Source organism: Mus caroli, unplaced genomic scaffold (assembly GCF_978045245.1).
Source record: "Mus caroli unplaced genomic scaffold, Mus_caroli_1 scaffold_7, whole genome shotgun sequence".
Lineage (NCBI taxonomy): Eukaryota > Metazoa > Chordata > Mammalia > Rodentia > Muridae > Mus > Mus caroli.
In genome coordinates, this window is record NW_028227262.1 from 51,373,489 (window position 1) to 51,394,868 (window position 21,380).

The window sequence follows — 21,380 nt, forward strand, 5'->3', positions numbered from 1 at the left end:
AAGATGAGAGATAAGATTATAACCACAAGGTAATTCTGACTTTGTATAAACCTGCGCACAGGATGACTGATAGGGAACTATTTCAAAATACTAACCGTCACAGAGTTGTAAGCACACCAATTCTCTTCTATTCCCAAGATTCTCAACATCTTGTATCTATGAAGTTCTTATTCAGGGAAAAAAAAATAAAACAAATGGCGAAGTCTTTTTATGTCAATTTAAAGTCTAATCGACCTTATGCAAACACTAATGTGGTTTTTAGACTCAATTATTGATTATTTCTTTAAACCCAAGCCTTTCCTCCCCTTTGTGTGTTAACACCTGAAAAATTGAGGTCATTCCTCCACTGGCTGATGGGTTATCATCACAGGAACACGAAATAATCATACATTTTCTATTAGATAAACTGAGTTTAGAGCAGACCAGGCTTAGAGCCTATGATTCATCAAGCTGAGGCATGACTTTCTGGAAGCGGATATACAGACATAAACACACAAATGTTAGTCCACTGGAGCTGGAGACTCTAAAGGTACAATCCAGTTGGTTTGATGATGGTTTTGTTCTTTGCCTCCAGACGTGGGTGATTAACAGTGTGCTTAATGTTCATGGCCATTTGTCACAGCCAATTCACCCTCAAGCTGTGCTAGCCCCAAGTCTTCTCCTTTTTGGTGGCTGGCATTTGGACAGCAGATGGTACCATTGGTTGAGCATCTTTTGGATAGATGCTTGTGTAAGTGAACCCAGCAGCTGACTATCCTGGCATCTCGCCTTCAAGTCCCACTGTGCTTCTAATTAAGAGAGAGTCCACCCGGCTCTAATAAAGATTAGCATTTGACTTTGAATGATGACGGTCCCTTCACAGTGGTTTTAAAACTTACACTGAGGTGTTGTATTTGGCTAGAACCTTCCACCAAAACACTCCATGCTGAACGTGGGATGGTTTGCAAAATCATATCAACACATCTGAGCCGGCTCTTTCTACCAAATGGGCATCAGAAATGCTCAAAGCCCCATGGCTGTCACTCCCAGTCAGACAGCCAAGTCCGGGTAATAAAATGAAGAAGTATAGTTGGTATTTATCTAGCATTTGTTGTGTGCCTGGAGCTGGCTAAAATCTGCATGCCATTAGTTAATCAAATAGCTCCTCTCAGCACTGTGCAATAGGCACTGTTGCTATCCCCACTGCAGAGCGGAGCCAAAGACTCTTAGGGAGATGAAGCAACTTGCCCAAGCTCCCATGGACGATAAATGACAAAAACAAGATTTAAACTCAAATCTTCTGATTCAGAGCTTTTAAAGTAGGGACAGTTTTGCCCTTCAGGCCCACACCCTAAGAAATATTTGGTGATATTTGTGGGCACTTGGGGGTTGACAACATTGAGGGTGAGATTGCTGTTTCTGATCTAAGCAGACACTGTTTCTGCATCGTACAGAAGAGCTCCTTAGAACAAATGTGGAATTCAGTCTCCTTTCAAGGTATAGAAAACATTGCAAACTAGTTTAAGAGCCAAACTCTGTGACTTGTAATCCTATCAAAAGTGATACAGTTAAGAGCTAAAGATTTCACTCAGTCAGTATTGCCCAGAATACATGACGTCATGGGTTCAGTCCCTAACACCACATACAACCAGACATGGTGGTGTATGCCTGCAATCCTAGCACTTGGGACTTGGAAGTGTCAAGGTTATCATTAGTTATGTAGAGAATTCAGGGGCAGCCTGGGCTTCTGTATAAAACCTTGTCTCCAGAAAGGGGGTGGGAAGGAGAGGAGATTGAGAAAGTAAGAAAGAAGGAAAAAAGAAACATAGCTAGCCCTTCCATCCTCAGATTCCACATCTGCAGAAAACAGCCAGCCTCAGCTCAAAATATTTGTGGGAATATTGTCTTTGTACTAAACATATTATTTGATAAGCATTACAATAGAACAGATATTAAGAATTACAAGTAATAGAGACAGTACCCACAGTGTGCAAGAGAACTATGGAACACCCTCAGATTTGTTATCCTTGGGGAGACCAAGAACCAGTCTCCCCTCTGGATACTGAGGAGTGAGTAATCCATTGTAACATCTGCACAATAGGTCAGATGGTTTTTATCTCCAGTAGAATGTAAGTGATTCCGACAACAGCTAATTATTCTTAATGCACTGTAATTGCTTACATTTATCTAAATGAAAATAAAATGCACTCAGTTGAAAATTGCTTCGCTGAACTCATTCTAATTGTATAAATGCACAATTATCCTAAAGGCAGCTATTTATATTCACAGAAGACATCATTCCATCGGAAAGCAGTTCTTTGTCCGACACCACCACCTATGACGACCGTAAGTGGCTCCTTTTATCACTTAAAAATATTAGATGCTCTGAAGAGTAAAGATCATATTTTAAGATTTTTATTTGTGTGTGTGTGTGTGTGTGTGTGTGTGTGTGTAGACCATATGTATGTGAGTACCCAAGGAAGCTGGATCCCCAAGAGCTGGAGTTATAGGCCATTTTGTGACCCTTTCTGACCTGGGTACTAGGAACTGAATTCAGGTCCTTGTAAAATTCAGTAAAGTAAGCACTCCTAACAACTGAACCTCTCTCTCTCTCTCTCTCTCTCTCTCTCTCTCTCTCTCTCTCTCTCTCTCTCTCCTGCTCCTAAGATAATTTTTTAATTTATGTAAATTCAGGCACAAGATGTAGCTTAGCTGTAAGAAGGCTTAATGTGCATGGTGCCCTGAGTTTGATCCCCAACACCAAGTCATCCAGGTCTTATGGTGCATACCTATGGTCCCAGTATTTGGAAAACAGAACCAAGACAGACAGAAGTTCAAGGCCTTCCTTTGCTACATAATGAGTTCTAAACATAAGACTCTGTCTAACAAAGAGCAACAACAGCAACAAAGGGAAGCCAACTTGTTTCTCTTTGAAGAAAAAGAGAATAAACTAACTTTATTTATACAAATGATAGGGGAGGGAGGTCTAATTATAGTATACACAGGCTAGTATTAAACACAGGCCCACCTAATCAGAAACCCATAGCATGAATAAGTCTGTCTGTAAGGTTGTTAAAGTTCTGTTTTTAAACTTTGTGTTTCTTTTTAAACTTTGTATTTTCAATAAAGACTCAGAACTGTATAAGCTACTCGGTCTTTCACCTAGCAATTTCCAGTGGTGATAGATTCCATATCTGGAGTCCAGCATCAAACCAGGAAACTGTAGTGTACCCTTTGCATAGCACTGCTTTCTAGAGAAGTGGGGATTGATTTTATTTTCCTTAGGAAGAAAAGCTCATCTTATGAAATTAGATTTCATGTCATTTTTACCATGTCCTATAGGCCATAAGCACTATGTGTGTGACAGTGGTGAATATTGGTTCAGTGTGTCCTGGGATGGAATGTGCTTCCTATCAAGGGACTGAAAACTTCCTTGTAATTCTTTATACGTAACCAACTGATTGACTATCTTTCTGATATGATTTGAAGTATTTTGGGAAGCCACTTCCCTGTACTGGCCCCACCTCCTGCACCCTCCCCTAGACTGCTTTTTCTTTGAGTTTGATCATAAGTAAAATCTCACTACTTCAGGGTCCTGCTTTGAGCTGCAGACCAACACACACACCATTTATTTTTTGAAAATGCACGTGTTGGTGGTGAATATGCCACACCTTAACCAATAAAGCCCACCCCCCCCCCCCATAGGATGAGCCTGTGGCCTCAGAGGCCTCAGGTCTTCAAAGGGGAACAAAACCCATCTGGCTTATCTGCTTGGCTTTCTGCAAGTTAGGATTTCCTCTCCACCCCGCTTCCTTTCTTTATACACAGGGTCTCCCAGTGTAACTCTAGCTAGTCTGGAACTCACTACGCAGACTAAGCAAGCCTCAAACTCACAGAAATCCACCTGCCTCTCCCTCAAAAGTACCGGGCTTAAAGGTGTCCACACCACGCTACACACCTTGCAGACTTTCTTTAATAAAAGTTTTTGGAAGTGACGCCGTCACCCACTGCACCTGAGTGAGTTTCTTTCTCAGAGCGTTCACTGTAAGTTGAGAAAAATTGGCTCAGACTTCAGCATTTCTTTCTAACATGTCATTTATAAAACTTAGTTTTACAAAGTGTGCACAGAATGTGTAGTAGACACATTTCTACCAATGCTCTCTTGAGAAGAACTGTTGTTCATCTAACCCACCAAGCCCTCTGTGAATGATTGCCAAGCTAGTCCTTTGCCCATTGACTCATCTTTATTCATTGCTCCTTGACTCATTTTAGCCAATGACTCCTTCACTCTTGCTGGGCAGCGACCAAGTTCAGTACCTCATTCTCCAAGAATTCTACCCCCCAAGTCTCTCGGAATTGAGCGAATCCACTTCAGAAAATCCTCCATCAACGAACAGTTCATGGACACCAGGCATTCCAGGTGGGTGACTATCATGTCATTGTTGATGCTTTGAAGCTAAGAAGTGCCTTCTCTAAAATGTTTCTTGGTTGTTACTTACCTTTCCGGATGATGTTCTTTTTTGAAATCGAGGCAGGGAAACTAACCCAGAGATATGTTGTTGACAGTGGGGCTTTTTGTTTGTTTGTTTGGTTGGTTGGTTGGTTGGTTGGTTTGGGTTTGGGTTTTTTTGTTTTGTTTTGTTTTTTTTAGCTTTTGGTTTTTGTTTGTTTATATGGTTGGTTGGTTTTTCAAGAGAGGGTTTCTCTGTGTAGCCCTGGCTGTTCTGAGACTCTCTATAGACCAGGCTGGCTTCAAACTCCTGAACTCTATCCTTGGTATTAAAGTCTGTTTGACTTATATCCAGTTACAAGGACTTTAATGCTGGAGATTGGGGAATGCTTTTAGCCAGCTCTTACAATAAGCAAAGTGCCTGAAACATGCAACTCATAAAAAAGCTAGAGGCTTCAAGGAAATCACCATTTCCTTCCGGGTTTGTGTTTAGGGGAGCATCGTGGCTAAGCTTAGGGCAGCATAGTAGTGGGGAGCATCTGATAGATCAGAGCAGTCACCTTGGGGTAACTGAGAATCAGAGAGATAGGAAGTAGCTGATCCCAACGTCCCCTTCCAGGGGATGTCCTTGATGTCCTAACTTCGTCCCACTTGCCCCACCCCCAATTTTCCATCACTTTGTAGCAAGCCCACAGGGTACTAGACAAGTGTCTAACCTGCTCACCTTTGGAAGACTTTCAAGTCAAATTCTAGCAGGCCTAGGATTCCAGAGTTTAATTTTTATAACTTTGACTCTAAAGAAACTGTCAACTTATGGACTGTTTAAATAAATTATCATAAAGCCACATGGTAGAATGGCTATGAATTCATTTAAATGACATTGTAGAGCCCTGAATAGTGATGTGCGCCTGTTGTCATAACACCAGAAGGCTAAATAAGTATTACTATAAGGCTAAGGATAGCCTGAACGTCAGCCCAGGCTACCAAGAGAGATACTGTCCTCAAAACTAAAACTTAAAAAATTAAATTAATAAATTAACAATAATAAAATGAAAGACAGATTAATAGATATTTAGCAATATGAAAATAATATATGCAACTTTGATTTTTAAGTAAATTTTTAAAATACAATGTTAAGACCTCTTTTTTTAAAAATATAGATACTTGTAAGTATATACACTTAGAAAAAAATCATGTTGTGAGTGTGGTCTCACATTATGGGTACACAAATCTTTACTTTGTACTTCTGAGCTATAATGTTCTTTGCTTATGTTCACAGGAAGTAGACATTTGTGCAGGAAGTTTCCTTCTGGGCACTGGGGAGCTGATGCCAGGATCTGTGTGTGCTAATCGTGTGCTTTGGCATCCAGGGTTATGTCTTCCCCTTACACAGTTATGTTCTTAGCATTCTGGGAAGTAGAGAAACACAATTTAAAGACGATACACTTTAGTCATGTACCAACCAATAACAGCCCACGGGCCATAGCGACTCTGCCACCATGAGCTGACTAAAATGTTTTCAAGAAATTGGAGGGAACGAGACAAAAGTAATAATATTTGGTAATGTCTAAAAACTACATTAAGTTTTATTGAAATACAGCCACATCCACTCTCTTCCATATTGTGTATATGTCAAGGCCCCAAATATTTACTACCAGACTTGATAGAAGGGTTTGCTGAGCTTCACCCTACTTGCTCTCCGTCAGTCCTATTGAGCATCCTCTTATTGGCTGTGTACATGACCCCAGAGAGTCAGACCACAAGTGCTTCCACTAATAGCCATGAAGGACCACTCAGGATGCTCACCTCTAGAGATGCTCTTCCCATCCTCTCCCAAGCACTCTTTCCAGGAAGCATCATATCAATGCATGTCTGTCAGGAGTACGGTGAGACTCACCATTTCTTCAACTCTTTTGTAATCACAGAGAAATGCTGTCCACACACAGCAGCCCTTACAAGACACTGGAGAGGCGGCCCCAGGGAGGACGGAGCATGCCCACTACGCCCGTCCTGACTCGGAATGCCTACAGCAGCAGCCACCTGGAGTAAGCGCTTCATCTCCTCAGCTTTGTCGCCGTCAGTTTTGGCTTGAGTATCTGCCTTGCCTTTGCTGCCTTTCTATAGCTTTTAAAGTGACTTTCTATAGTGGTCGCCCTGACTCATTCTAACCCATTTTCTGCTAACTTACCATTTCTAATTAGTCAGCAAAGACCACGTTACTCAATTCCTCCAGGTATATATTGGATTCTTCGTAGTTTAATTTCCCCACCTAGGTAGTACCACTCCTTGTCCCTCACGGGCAAGGATGAGAATCCTTGCAGTGCTAATTTTGCAGAGCTCTGCCCTAAATGTCTTAATTTTCTTTTCTTTTTTTCCTCTTTTTAAAAAAAAATATTTATTTATTGTATATGAGTGTGCTATCTCACACACACCAGAAGAGGGAATCAGATCCCATTACAGATGATCGTGAGCCATCATATGGGTGCTGAGAATTGAACTCAGGACCTCTGGAAGAGCACTTGGTGCTCTTAACCGCTAAGCCATCTCTCCGGCCCCTTCTTTTATTTTTAAAAGGCATTTCTTTAGCAACACCATTTCATATAGTTCAGTTCAAGTTGACCTTGAACTCACTATGTAGCCAAGAGTGACCTTGAATTCCTCATCTTCCTGCCTCCACCATCCCAGTGCTGGACTAAAGATACACACCACTACACCTGACTTACGTGGTGCCCAGATCTAAACCCACAGCTTCACACATGCCGGGCCAGCACTGACTAAGCTGTATTCACATCCCTGTAAATTCTTTTTCCAAGCTATCTGAGTTAGTGCCAACGACAAGTCTGTTATGAAGTACATATTAGGGACCATTTTTATCTCGTCTTACAAACACAGAAGCAAGACAGAGACATTAAATATTCTGCCCTAATTCTTACAGCTGACAGCTATGTGTGGCTCAACACAGGTTTTCCTGCCTTAGGCCCAGGCTCCACTCCACCTTGCCTCCTTCTCTTCTATTCTTATGTGACTGAATGTTATGTGAGGAGAAAAGCCTCCAAAGACCTGCTGGAGAGCATCTTCCAGCTTTAATGCAGTCTACACATCATCATAGATATCTTCTCTAGCCTCAAGAAAGGATTTGGCTTGCATAATAACAGGACCTGGTTCTTCCCTAATTCTGTGGTGATGAGCTTATGTGTGAACCAGTGCATGGTGTGAACAGGTGGACTCTATTTTGAAACCTGCAAAGCCCTATTGAATTTAGAGGTTATGAATCTATTCAACACATTCTTTGCTCTGTCTTGCCTGTGTTCCTATACGTGCGCATGTGTGTAGGGGTGTTTGTATACTTTACTGTATGTGTATGTGGAGACCAGAGGTCAACATGGGGTGCCTTCCTCAAGCAACTCTCTGCCTTATTTTTAAAGATAAGGTCTCCCGTTGAACCTGGAGTTCACCAATTTGCCTAAACTGGCTGGCTAGCAAGCTTCAGTGAGTGATCTACCTGTCACCACCTCCCTAGGGTCCATTACAGGCACCCTGCCTGGCTTTTTAACGTGGGTTCTTCTGTATTGAACTCAAGTTTCCATGCTCACCCCTTGCACACTCCATGATGGAACCATGCCCCCAGCCCTCAGCCTAGTGTCCTTTTCTCTCCCTCGGATCCTTCTTGTGCTGTATTCATCTTCCCTTCTCTTCTTTCAGACCTGACTCCTCATCTCAACACTGCCGCCAGCGGAGCGGAAGCCTGGAGTCCCAGTCCCACCTGCTCTCCGAGATGGACAGTGACAAGCCATTTTTTACCCTCTCCAAATCCCAAAGAAGCAGCAGCACGGAGATCCTTGACGACGGGTCTTCGTATACCAGCCAGTCAAGCTCCGAGTATTACTGTGTGACGCCTGCTGCCAGCCCTTACTACACCACCCAGACCCTAGACACCCGTGCCAGGGGGAGAAGAAGGTCCAAGAAACACAGTGTTTCTACTTCCAATTCAGGAAGCATGCCCAACCTAGCACAAAAGGATCCTTTGAGGAACGGTGTCTACTCCAAAGGTCAGGACCCACCTCCTTCTGGTTACTATATCGCTGGATATCCACCATATGCGGAATGCGACCTGTATTACAGTGGTGGCTACGTCTATGAGAATGACACTGAGGGACAGTACAGTGTCAATCCTTCTTACCGATCCTCAGCTCACTATGGATACGACCGCCAGAGGGACTACAGCAGGTCTTTCCATGAAGATGAAGTAGACCGTGTGCCCCATAACCCTTACGCAACTCTCCGGCTGCCAAGGAAGGCGGCCGTGAAATCTGAGCACATCACCAAAAACATCCACAAGGCCTTAGTTGCTGAGCACCTGCGTGGCTGGTACCAGAGGGCTTCTGGACAAAAGGATCAGGGGCACAGCCCACAGACGAGCTTTGACTCAGACAGGGGATCGCAGAGGTGCCTGGGATTTGCAGGGCTCCAGGTCCCCTGTTCTCCAAGCAGTCGAGCATCTTCCTACTCTTCAGGTAAGAACACTGGGGGAAGCACATCACTCCAGGGGCCACCATGTATCCCAACCCATTCCAAACCACTCCTGTCCAGGGTCATAAATTGGTCCCCGAGGTCATTCAGAGTGGTGGTCATTAAGTGGACCCGTAATAAGAACTGCCAACTTGAATAGCTTTCAGAGAGCATAGAGTCTGATGAAGCCATTTGTAGATCTGAGCCGGGCAAACACAGGATGAAGGACTTAGTCTGTGTGTTGTCCTGGCTTGGTGCTTGCTCCAGCTTTGTGCTCTCTTTACCTCATGTTGATAGCCACATCTCTTAAAAGTATTCTCATCACTGGAGTTTGACGTTTTGAAAGAATAAAGAGACACATAAGGTCAGCAGAAGGCATTAAGTAAGGATCACACATCCCTTCCCACTGGCCAAGATGTCATAAATCTAAAGATTGAATATTCCTGCACCTGCCTGCATAACGCCTACAGTCATTCCGATAGAACTGGTATTTGTCAAGTATTTTTCTACATACTTCGCTTATCTTATCTCAGTCTATACTGTTCTCAACTGAATTGCTAATGTAAGGAATTTGGGAGGCTGGGGTCATAGCTCAATGTTTGCCTGGGGTACTTGAAAACCTGATTCCATGCCCACCGTCATTACTGAAAACTCCAGGAATTTTGGTAGCTAATTTTGATCATCAAAAGCATTCTCTTTCTAACCCTGATATGGGGAGCTGGCTACTCCCTCTGCTCCCATTTGCAGAGTACCTGCTGCACACCCTAACCTGTTCGGAGTAATTTGGAGAAATAGGAGCTGAGGACTGGTCTGCTCAGCATAGTGATAGGTCGGTATTGAAGGACCTCAAGGTCCTTTGAAGGGTGTCATCAGCAACTAAAGGAATGTATGAGTTGAAGAAATACACGAATGCTTAAACTACACAAAATCCTGGGTCCTGTGTGGGAATTTCCAAGCCTGTGGAACAGTCAGAGTGAACCGTTCCTTTGTGATTCATAAGATTGTTGACAAGAGACATTGCCATGGAGAGTACTGCTTGGGTTCTATTTTATTTCTATTTCTGCGACCTGGACTTCCGGGATTATCCCACCTATGACCACATCTAACACAGGAAGAGGTGTCTATCACTGTTTCTTGTGGTTTATGGCTCTGATGTAGAAGACACCTATCCTGCTCAGAGGACCTTCTGAACTTCCTCAAAGCTCAGGGTGAAGCATGGAAGGCTTTCACGGGTCACGTCTGGAGAGAGTTCCCCAAGAATGAGAGCAAACAGGGGTCTGAAAATTCTTGTGGATGGCTTTTGGTGCGCACGAAGGGCTGGGGAAACACCCACAGGAAACCAGGTGTGAGTCAAAACCCTTGAGTGTCTTGGCTGTTGTGTTGGTTTTGTATCTAGGGCAAGGGTGAAAACGGAGTTACTGCTTCCTGGTTCAGACCTGGTATCAGTTCTGCTGACTGTACCACCAAGAGCATTCTTCCTTACCCCATCCCCCACCCCCTTGACGTTTTTTAGATAGGATCTTACAGTGCATCCTGGGCTGGCCTCAAACTCACGAGTCCTCTCCCGTGCCTGCCCTACCACACCTTGGCTAAGAGCATCTTTTTGAAAGAATTAAGTGGATGAAATCAAGGCTCCCGGAAATCCCTTCTGGAATGTTCCTGCCCCTACTTTATAGCTTTGGAGATGTATTTCTACAGGCTCTGATCATTCACACGGAGAGCTACATTTCCTGTTTCTGGTTAGTCAGATTCTGCACCACCTGAAGGCTTCGTGGTGACTCAGTTTCAGGAGTGATGGTAGCCACCTTTTCTTGGCAGCTCTGTGTCAGGGTGCCCTTTCAATGGGAGCAGCAGGGCTGTAGGGCGAGAGCTGTGTGTTATAATTCTTATCTTACAGTTAAGGTGACTCTGGTTTAGATAGAGTTTGAATGACTGCCAGTCCCGTAGGCTGGCAGGTGACAAACTAGGGCTTCCATCCCAGGGCTAACAGTATGACCCCACAGGGTTCAGAGCCCTTCCCTCGGTGCTCAGTCTTGGAAACCCTCCGTGAGCATTTACACATCTGTTAGTGTAAATCAAGTGGCATTGTGGCCACAGACGCATTGTGAAGTTTGTCGGTGGTGATTGCAAGTGGCTTGTGGGTGTGGAAAGAGGTCAGTGGACAGAACATGAGGAACAGGAAGAATCGTGAGCAGGGCTGTCTGTGTGAGGCTTAGATACACACAGAGCTGCCGAGCCACCTGTGCAGCCCAGGCATGGGGCAGGACTGGTTCCACAAAGGGGAGAGCAGAAACCCAGTGATACCCAGTGACACCCAGTGACATTCCTTCAAATCAGGCTCTGCTTCCAAATTGTGCCCTTGTCATCTCCTGGATCCACCCTTCCGCAAAACTAGCCTCTTCCACCTCCTGCTAGCTTCGCCCTCCACTTTTCAGTCAACAATAGAAACTGTTCTGCCTTACCAGTGGCCAGTGTTGCCTTCAGCAGTCAAGTCTTGACAAGTGACCTGGCTGAAGGCTTTTCCTCCACATTCCTCTCGACGGATTCTCAAGTACCATCTGGTCGGATCTGAAGCCCGGGTGGCAAGGTTCTCTCCCTTTGAGAATCCACTCCCTTTTCCTTCTGGGCTACTTAAAAAATGTGTGTTCTTGAAAATAATTCTGTCTTCCCTTTGGACTAACTCCTGTTACTACTAATACTTACCATGTTGTGAGCCTTTATTCTGCACTAGGCTACTGTGTTCATCATAACCTTCAGTCCTGGTGCTGTCACCACAGAAAATGTACTTCCCTCTCCACAATAAGAAAACTGAAGCTTCAAAAGGAGGAGCTGTCTGCCCAAGTCACTCAGCCAGCTATTAACCCAGCAAATTGAACTGATTGTCAATTCTGGCTCAGATAGGGGTTTCTCTTTCTCAGAGGTAGAACAGAGGCAAGGCCCTGAACCCACCCCCTCAGCAGTGGCAAACACAAAACTAAACCCAGGCTTCCATCTCTGCTCTGCACATACCGGAGTGTGAAGCAACCTGAGCAGATTTAGCTTGGAATAGTTCAACTAATGTTCTCTCTCTTTCCGTTCTTATTTCTAGTGTCTTCCACAAATGCTTCTGGGAACTGGAGGACCCAGTTAACCATTGGGCTATCTGAATACGAAAATCCAGTGCATTCTCCCTACACCAGCTACTATGGCAACATCTACAATCCCTTGTCTTCTCCGAGCAGGTGAGAAAGTGTTGGCCAGGTTCTCGAAGCCTGGTCCTCTTTGAAGGTCATGTGGCTCCTACACTGCAGCTTGGTGGTGAAGAGGCATAAGGTGGGATTTGGTAAACAAGAGCCTACAGGCCCAACTCAACTACCACCATAATCAGTAAATAGTGTTACACTGGAAAATGGCTTCGCTCATTACTCTACCTGTAAGCTGTGTGTATGTTCACACTCTGAGGACAAAGCTAAATGGCTGTGACAAATAAGACATGGCTAGCAAAGCCAAAAATACTTTTGACTTCTAAAGTTTCCTGAGCTCCATGTAGCTCACCCAAATTCAGCTCTGTCTCTTATAGCTGTACACTTTAAAGTCATAGTCTCAAAGCTGGGCTTCTCTGTCTGGTCTATTTTAAGGGTGTGCTTAAAACTGTATTGTGGATAATGTCCATTTAAGTCTTTTCTTGGAAAGAGAAAACCTACACACACACACACACACACACACACACACACACACACATACCCCACCCCACCCACACACACAACCAATCTCTGTCCTCCAGTAAAGCTCTTAGTACCAAAGTCCAGCTAACAGTTGTTGAGTTGGATTTTGTCACTTGCTGTATTTTGTGATCACTAAGACACAGTGGACACAGCCAGCTGTCCTGTTTGTCTTCTGATGTAGCTCCTTGTAAACAGTGAAGGGAACACACGGGCACAATGCTTGACAGTGCGACTTTAAAGAAACGTGACTTCTTCCAGTGAGCACGTGACTCCCCTGGCATAGATGATAGGCATGTGGATGGAGCAAATGGTTGTCGTATCATCTCTGGCCTGTTAAAAGGAATTTTTCTGCAGAGGAGAAGTTAGCTTCACTCCTTCCTCTTATCTCTGCCACCCTCACCCGGAGTGCTGTGAAGACACACATTTTCCGGGTTTTTAAAAACTTGCTCTTGCTGTAGAGACTGCAGTTTGTACAGTGTCTGTGCTGTTGAACTGGGCAGGTCAGCAGCACCCCGAGGAGGCAGCTGGTGTTCCAAGCTAATTGGAAGTACTCACTCCTCCCATCCTTGTTTTTCTTCCCCACATTCCATGGCGTTTTTCTTGGCTTGAAATATTAAGCCAATTGTCTCAACCCAACAAAGGGTGTGCTCAAAATAGACTTTTGGTGAAACTGTACTTCACAGGGCGTCAGCGGGCTGGGACTTGTATAAATAATGCTTAAAAATGAGTTTGCAGCAGGATCCAAACTTCATGGCCCCAAGTCTGATCTGAACCCTTTCAACACAGCTAATGTATTTGCAGATATTTTCCGTATTTGGACAGTGTTTCCCTCCGTTCTGCAGAGTCAGTGCACAAGTGGTTCCGATATCTTTTAATGCTGCGTTTATTGAATCCATCCAGGAACTGCTAAACATTCTGAGAAGAAAACCTCTTTTTTTTTTTTTTTTTTTTTTACCAAGTCTGCTTATATATTTCAGTAAGACAAAGATGACTGAATAGAGGAGCTGTGTCAAAGGGGACATAGTGTGCAGGAAATTGGAAGCTATTTAAAGCTCCATTGTGGTGTGGGTGGGTGTTCACACTCACAGGCCCTCATTGTGGAGAACATAAGGGAAATAATAAAGAACTAGAAAGATAACAATGGAGCTGTAATCTCACCAACCAGAGACAGGAATACTAACATTTGACACATTTCTCCATTTCTCTCTGCCCATTCTAACATGATCATAATGATATAGTAAATACAGTTTTGCATCGTATATTATGTATAAAATTATACATCTCATTCTCAAAATTTTGATATCATATAAATACATTCCTATGTGGTTAAACTTTTTTGGGTTTTTTGGGTGATTTGGATTTTTTTTTCAAGACGTGGTTTCTCTGTGTAGCCCTGGCTGCCCTGAAACTTAATTTGTAGACCAGGCTGGTCTTGAATTCAGAGATCCACCTGTCTCTGTCTCCTGAGTGCTGGGATTAAAAGCAAGCCCACCACCTAGCTAAAAGTGTGTTTAGTAAGTTCCTGCTTTTCAGATGAATGACAACTTTTATGGCACAGAAATAATAGAAGCACATATTTCAACCTGCCCTATGTAGGATTAAAAAAAACAAACAATGATACAATCTGATTTTTAAATTTAATTCAATTTAATAAACCAAACACAACAATAATCATTCATAAAGTTTCATAAATTTGCCTTAAGACTACATGATGCATTTTTTAACGTAAACATGTTTTTAAAGCTGCCATGGTGGTTCATGCTCTTGAGAAGCTAAGGCAGGAGGATTGCTGCAAATTTGTGGTCAACCTAAGCTACATAATAAGATTAAAATCAGTCTGGGCAATAAAGTGAAACCCTGTCTCAATAACCAAAGCAAAAGGCATGATTTTTAAATCAGAGACAGAATACATCATGTGAAAATCTTGTAATGCACACCATCTTTTACAATTAACATATTTGTTATGCTAATAACAAGGAGAGACAAAATAAATTTCATAATGTACAAGAGTAACTCTAGATTGTCCACACAATTGTCTTAAAATTCTCAGCAACATATGAATGGGTTGGTTTTTTTTTTTAATAAGTTCGGTTATTTACAGAAAGCTAGGAGTTTTTATTGGCAATTTTTCCCCAGGATGGTTTGGTAAACTTGGTATCAGTGAACTCCCAGAAGCAGATGCATCTCTGCTCAACGGCTACAGTTTCCAGACGAACTTGTTTTCTTTCCCTTCCTGTCTTCCTCTCCCTTTCCTGTTCCTATCTAACTTCCCCCATCACTAGGCACAGTCACACCCGAGGCCCTCTGTCGCAGAGGATGGCTGTGTCTCCAGAAGTGAGATCAGCATTAAGCTCGGCCTTGCTCAGTGTAGCCAGCCGTAGTAAGTACAGTGCTCCACTCTGCCCATCGCTTCTTTCTCTACGGCAGGACTTTCACCTGCCCTGGCTGCTGTGTGAGGTTGTGAAATCTGACTTGGCTGTGACATTTCCTGAAAACACTAAAAATCCTAAATTTACATAGTATTTCTTCCCAAAGCTCTCCTTCCAAAGACTTTGTACTTGGCTTTACTAAAAGCCTTTGGAATTGAAAACAGAAACCTACTAACTAACTAACCTCTTCTTAACCTACTGTTAAAGAAGTGGTTTGCTTCACTGAACTGTTTGTATGATAGACTGTGCTTGTTTGAATATACCATCCAAATATGTCTGGTTCTTCCCCTTCCCCACCCCCAGCAGTGTTCAGACCAAAATGCTTATATGATGTCATTTCCTGGGTCACTGACAATTTATATTTGGCCCATAAACCCTCAGGATATGATATCCCAAACTATCCCTGCTAACACTAAGTAAGTGTTTATCTTACTCCTGAGAGAAGCACATAATTTATTCTTTTAATTAGAAGAGTTGCCCCAAATATGCCCTTTTTTTAGAGTTAAAATAAGATTATTTTAAAAATTAAGAAGCAAGCAGGTTTCAAAGGTCCACTTTTTAATTTTTATTATTGATAAGGAAACTAGCTATGCTCCTTTAAAGGGAATTCAAACCAATAAGAAAGCACTGGGTTAAGATTGTTCCACTCTATGCCCAACCAGGCAGTGTCCAATGGAGCAATAAACTCTAACCCCAACACTTTCTTCTACAAAAGGATACGTTTGTATTTCTCCCAGACAAACGCCTTTAAGTTAACATGTAACTTAATACCTTCTGGGCCCTAATCAATAGTAAATGAAAGTTAAACAAAGGTAGAATTCTCCTGAGAGTCCAACGATCTTTTATGTGCCTGGCAGACAATGCTTCACTGTGCTGTGAACCGAGTATGCACTCTTTTTTTTTCCTCCTATCTTAGGTTCTGGAAATGTTTTTCTTAACAGTGCTTTCCTCTAACCTGTTGGACTGTTTGTACTGAGGGAGTGAACTAGATCCTGGTAGTAACTTTCCCGGTTCCCTTTAACAGACAGTATGCAGAGACCACTCCGCTGGACGGTACAGACGGAAGCCAGCTGGAAGACAACCTGGAGGGTAGTGAACAGAGGCTCTTTTGGCACGAAGACTCCAAGCCTGGAACATTAGTCTGAATGCAGCTGGACCTCCTGACCAAGCACTGCGCGTGCTCACACTAGTGTGCCTTGCAGAGTCCGTTCGTCTTCTAGAAGGCATCAAAGGCTGAAGACAAGACTTAAATGTGGTTTGAAAGCAAAGAATCACACACTAAACCCCCACAGAGCCCTGGGGGAGGACTTGCCTTCCAAACTCCAGGCACTAACCTATCACTAAGTCAGATCCCGTTCGTTGTGTGACTCTTGTCAAGAGGACCTGCACGAAGCCCGGATCCACAGAGAGCTTTTTTGAAGGGAATAACAGTTGTCGAAGGCAAACCTCGAAGCTGGGAAGGTGGTCAGGGAGTTTGCCCCATTGGAGAGGAGGATGGGAGATTTCAGAGCACAGTTGAGATGCTGAGAGAGGGAGCCCAGGAGCTCCTGAATCGTGGCTCATCTTCACAGGGTTTGAACTTGTGAGCTGACAGAAAACACACCTTTTCTACAAAGAGATGAGGACAGCTTAGACAGTATTGGAAACTTACTTGAAGAGAAGTTAGATTTTCATAAAGTTCTGAATGAGTGTAGATGTTTTAGGCTATTGCAAAGCAATGTTCTTCATAAGAGCCCTAGTATGGATTCTAGTCTTCTGATTGCTATAGCATCCTGTAACTATAACTTAACAGTAGCCAAATAGAGGAAATGAAGTCACTGGCCAGCTCTGCTTGGAGAATGTTCTTAAGGTACATGCCACCAATCCCTGTTGTGCTTCCCAACACTGACTGTTCAGACTGGTGACCCTTGCCTGTCACCTGAACGGTGGGCTCGAGGTGGCAAGTTTATCCAGAGAACGTGTCTGGAGATGCTAACAGAAAGGACCCCAGAGGACAAAGCCAACCCACATCACCGTAGATGAATTGTGTGCCTTAAAGTGGTGAACCGTAGAAAATGAAGCCTACGACCTGAACTCCAGAAGCAAATCCGAGTCACAAAGTGACAAGCTGAGATTGACAGGAAAGAATTTACTCTGAGCTGCAGGAGATTGAATTATGAGGATTAAACTACCTCATACCCCACTGGAGGAGCTCATTTGCATAGGTTTGTGGTTCATAGGATTTTGCTGGCTTCTAGAACAGCCTTGATCTTTGTCTCTTTATTTGGCTTCGAAGTCCCACAAAAGGTGCTCCCTTCCCCTCCCTTTTATACGAGTTTCTTGTTCATATTGTGAATAGAGACATTTCTCAACAACTTTTCTGGAACATTTTTTCTACCTGTATTCCAAAGCATGTAATATATACATAAAAAATGATTTGATAACTGCTCCTTTGTCATTTGTATCACTAGAAATGAAGTTCGGGGAAATTTTTTTGGAAAAAAAAAAGACACAAGTTAAAAAAATAATAACTTATTCCTTTTTGCATATTTGTATAGCCTCCTGGAATTGGAAATCGCCTTTTGCATATTCTTTCACTGTTTTGACTTTTTGAGACCTATTATTTTTTTATGTAGGTCAATAAACTTATGGTGTGCTACTGACATGTGTTTGGATGTTTGTGTTCATGTTTGCGGTACACAAGGGGCAGTGTGAGATGTTCCATCCCAAGATGGATATTGGGCAAGATACAAATATAGTTAATATAGCAAGGTTTTGTTGATTCAAGGATACACATTCCTTTCATACTTAAATCAGAAAATGGGGTTCATCGTGTCCTATTGGATTTGGCCATGGTTTGGGTTTTGAATTTGGTTGGTGTTTGTTTGCTTGTTTTCTTTCCTTCTTATTGATACATAAAATATTGTTTTGTTCTGTTGTTTCAGTGTTGGGCCTGAACCTAGGTCCTTGCACACACACTAGCCAGATTCTCTACCACTGCAATATACCCCAGCCCTCTGCTGTGCTTTACGTACGATAAGGTGCCTTGGAATTGATCACATGTAGTAGTTAATCACTTCACTGAGACTGATGGGAATTTTTCAGATTTAGGTGTGACCATCTTAACTGATTGATAATGAGTAATTCATCTTTGTTTTTAAAACAAACCCTTTCAGTAGAGGAGGACATTTCTGTTTCTGCCTTACCCTGTTTATTGGAGAGAGCTGGGTTGCAGATGAAATGTACAGAAACACAAATGAGTGTTTCTGTGCATGTATCCTACATGAAAGTCCCCTTTCCTGCTCAGAACTGATGGGCTCAGCATCACAAGTGTAATCTTGAAAGAAAAGGTATGACTTAACTTCCACATAGAAGAAATCTCAGGAGTGGAAGGAAGCACCTTATATATTTGTTTATTATTTTCTGTGTATGGGACTGTTTGTACATCTGTGTATCATGTGCATATACACAAGCCAGAAAGGGTGCTGAATCCCCGGGACTGGAGTTACAGATGCTTGCGAGCTGCCATGTGAATGATGAGAAACCAAACCCAGGTCCTCTAGAAGAGTAACCAGCCGGGCGTGGTGGCACATGCCTTTAATCCCAGCACTCGGGAGGCAGAGGCAGGCAGATTTCTGAGTTCGAGGCCAGCCTAGTCTACAAAGTGAGTTCCAGGACAGTCAGGGCTACAGAGAAACCCTGTCTCGAAAAACTCAAAAAAAAAAAAAAAAAGAGTAACTACTACTCTTAACCATGGAGTCATTTCTCCAGCCCAAAATATGCAGATTTGTGAGACAGATAAATATGCACTGAAAGGGAGTGAACCCCAAGATATGTCAGATCATATATGTATATATACATATATGTGTGTGTATTGATGTATATATAATAAATTATGTTATATAACAGTATATATAATATATAACTATATGATATATTATATAGAATATATATTTTATACATATTTACTATATATTGTATATGATATATAATACTACATTATATAATTATGAAATATCATATATAATATATATTTATTTGAATAATTATATCATTATATAACATGATATAATATATATGCATATATATTTATTATAAAGGGGAGAGGAAGAGATACTTGTAATACAATGCTAGATTTTTTTTTTTAATTTAGGAATAGAAAACTTTCCAAGTTATGGGGCTAGAGATGTCTCTACAGTTGAGAGTGTATTAATTTCTTTCCATTGCTGTGATGAAATATCACAGACAAAAGTGACTTATGGGAAGGTTCATTTTAACCTGCAATTCCAGATCTGGAGTTGACAGTGGTGGGAAGGCACGGCATGACCGCAGAAGCAGGAATTCTGGCCAGTTACATTTTCATTCACATAGGAAGCAATGAGAGAAGAAGTAGGGAAAGGCTATAGATCCTCAAAACCTTCCTCCAATCACTTACTTCCTCCGGCTAGGCTCTGCCTCCTAAAGTTCACTAATATTGAGTTTTCAGAATTGGAATAATGACTTTATTAAGTTTCTATTATACTTTGCTATGGCGCTCCTCAAACTGTCAATGGTAAAATACATGTTTTTAAAATTTTCCAAGATATTGTGAAGCTATAGACTTGTAAGGTGGAATAAACTGAATTATTATGAGAAAATTAATCCCAAAACACAAATTACTAGCTGATTAATAGAGATCTGGAAACATATACTAGTATTAATTGTTAGCATTGGCAGATGTAAAGCTATTCCACCCCTGGCATGGTGGTGCATGCCTGCAGTCTTTACAACTGCAGAGGCTTTGCCAGGAGACCAGCCTGGGGAAAATAATGTGACTTGTCTCAAAAACAAACACCACCTCAGTCGACTCAGTGTCTGAGTACTGACTCCATTTCTATACACCTTGTCGACTTCCTGCACAGGAGTTTTCAGACTATTATGCCCAGTAGCATTGACCTGGAGTTAAACATCCAAGGAGATGCTTCATGTGTCCATGATTTTTTTTTTAAGTTAGGGTTTTTCTGTGTAGCCCTGGAAGACCTGGATCTATCTGTCTCATCTCTGCTTCTCCCCCACCCCGCCCCCCCAAGAGCGGGCTGGCCTAAAACTCAGATCTGGCTGCCTCTGCCTCCCCAATGCTGGAGTTAAAGGTGTGCACCACCACTGCCTGCTTCATCCATGCTTCTTAATGAGGTAAGTCATCACTGTCCTTTATAATCTTAAAGTGCATTGAAGCTGTGCATTTCTGGAGAGAGAAAACACTTCGTGGTACAGACTAACCCTGTAGGTAACAAGACATTTACCTCCCCTTTCAAACACTCAGAGAGCCAGAGCAGGCTTCAGTTGGTAGAGTACTTGCCTAGCATAAACAGTCTTAGATTCCATCCCCAGCAATGCGCTTCAACTGAGTGTGGTGGTGGGATGTACCCATAATTCCAGCACTGGGAAGTAGAGGCAAGAGGAACAGGAAGGAATTCAAGGCCATCTTCAACTACACAGTGAGTTCAAGGCCAACTTGGGTTACATAAATATAAAAGTTGGCAGCTCCCTGTATCCTCTGTTTTAACCTTATTATCCCTCCTCTGCTTGCCCCAGGTCTTGTCTTCTGCTCTGCCTTCCTTTCAACCCCAGTCAGGTGTTACCCTGGGGTAGAAAGAGGCTGCTTGGGCTTTCTCACTGCTAGTTGGACAGAAGCCAGGCTGGTTTGCTCAGCTCCTCATTTCCTCCCCACAGGCTGGCTAGGTACACTGAGTATCTCTATGTTCCAATAAGGTACCTGAGTACTGGAGAAAGTTAAGAAATACAGCCTCACTGGCCAAATTCCATGTCCTAAGCTACTGAAAGTGTTTGCAACACAAAAATCCAGAATGGACTAAAACCGAAACTGTTTTTAAAAAAAACTTATTTCATTGCTTTATGGATATGTGTGTGTGCACCTGAGTATCTATATATAATTAATTATTTATATATACACTCATATATGTATGTATATCTATACTACTTGCATACAGGCCTTTGGAGGCCAGAACAGGGCATCAAATTCCTGGCATTGGAGTTATAGGCTGTTGTGACTACCCGATGTGGTTGCTGGGACCTAAAACCAGGTCACATGCAAGAGCAACAAGTGTTCTTAACCACTGAGCCATCCCTCCAGCCTCCCCACCTCTCCAGAACCAGCTTTTTGAACCCCAACCCAAAGCCACAAATAAAACACTCCAGACCACAACTCTTTGCTTCACACACAAAAGTATTAAAAATCCCGTATGAAATTTTCTTTAGGTGTCCAATATAGTAGCCTATATCTATAATCCCAGCCCCCAGGGCATATAGCAAGAGGATTCCAAATTGAAG

The 21,380-nt window shown here is 42.7% G+C and overlaps 1 protein-coding gene across 5 annotated transcripts in view; it reads left to right on the forward strand.

Annotated features, from left to right (window-relative positions):
* Positions 1-17,495, forward strand: part of Frmd4b (FERM domain containing 4B) — a 246,580-nt gene extending 229,085 nt beyond the window's left edge. For 4 of the 5 annotated variants that reach the window (XM_085840234.1, XM_085840232.1, XM_085840233.1 and 1 more), the window contains exons 18-23: positions 2,269-2,325; positions 4,252-4,399; positions 6,355-6,474; positions 8,132-8,943; positions 12,027-12,159; positions 16,096-17,495. In XM_085840234.1, coding sequence (XP_085696360.1) covers positions 2,269-2,325; positions 4,252-4,399; positions 6,355-6,474; positions 8,132-8,943; positions 12,027-12,159; positions 16,096-16,216 — 1,391 coding nt within the window. In that variant the 3' untranslated portion in view covers positions 16,217-17,495. Of the gene's footprint in view, positions 1-2,268; positions 2,326-4,251; positions 4,400-6,354; positions 6,475-8,131; positions 8,944-12,026; positions 12,160-14,930; positions 15,023-16,095 lie in introns of all 5 variants that reach the window. The other variant, XM_085840236.1, reaches the window with a different exon arrangement.
* Positions 17,496-21,380: the final 3,885 nt, after the last annotated feature.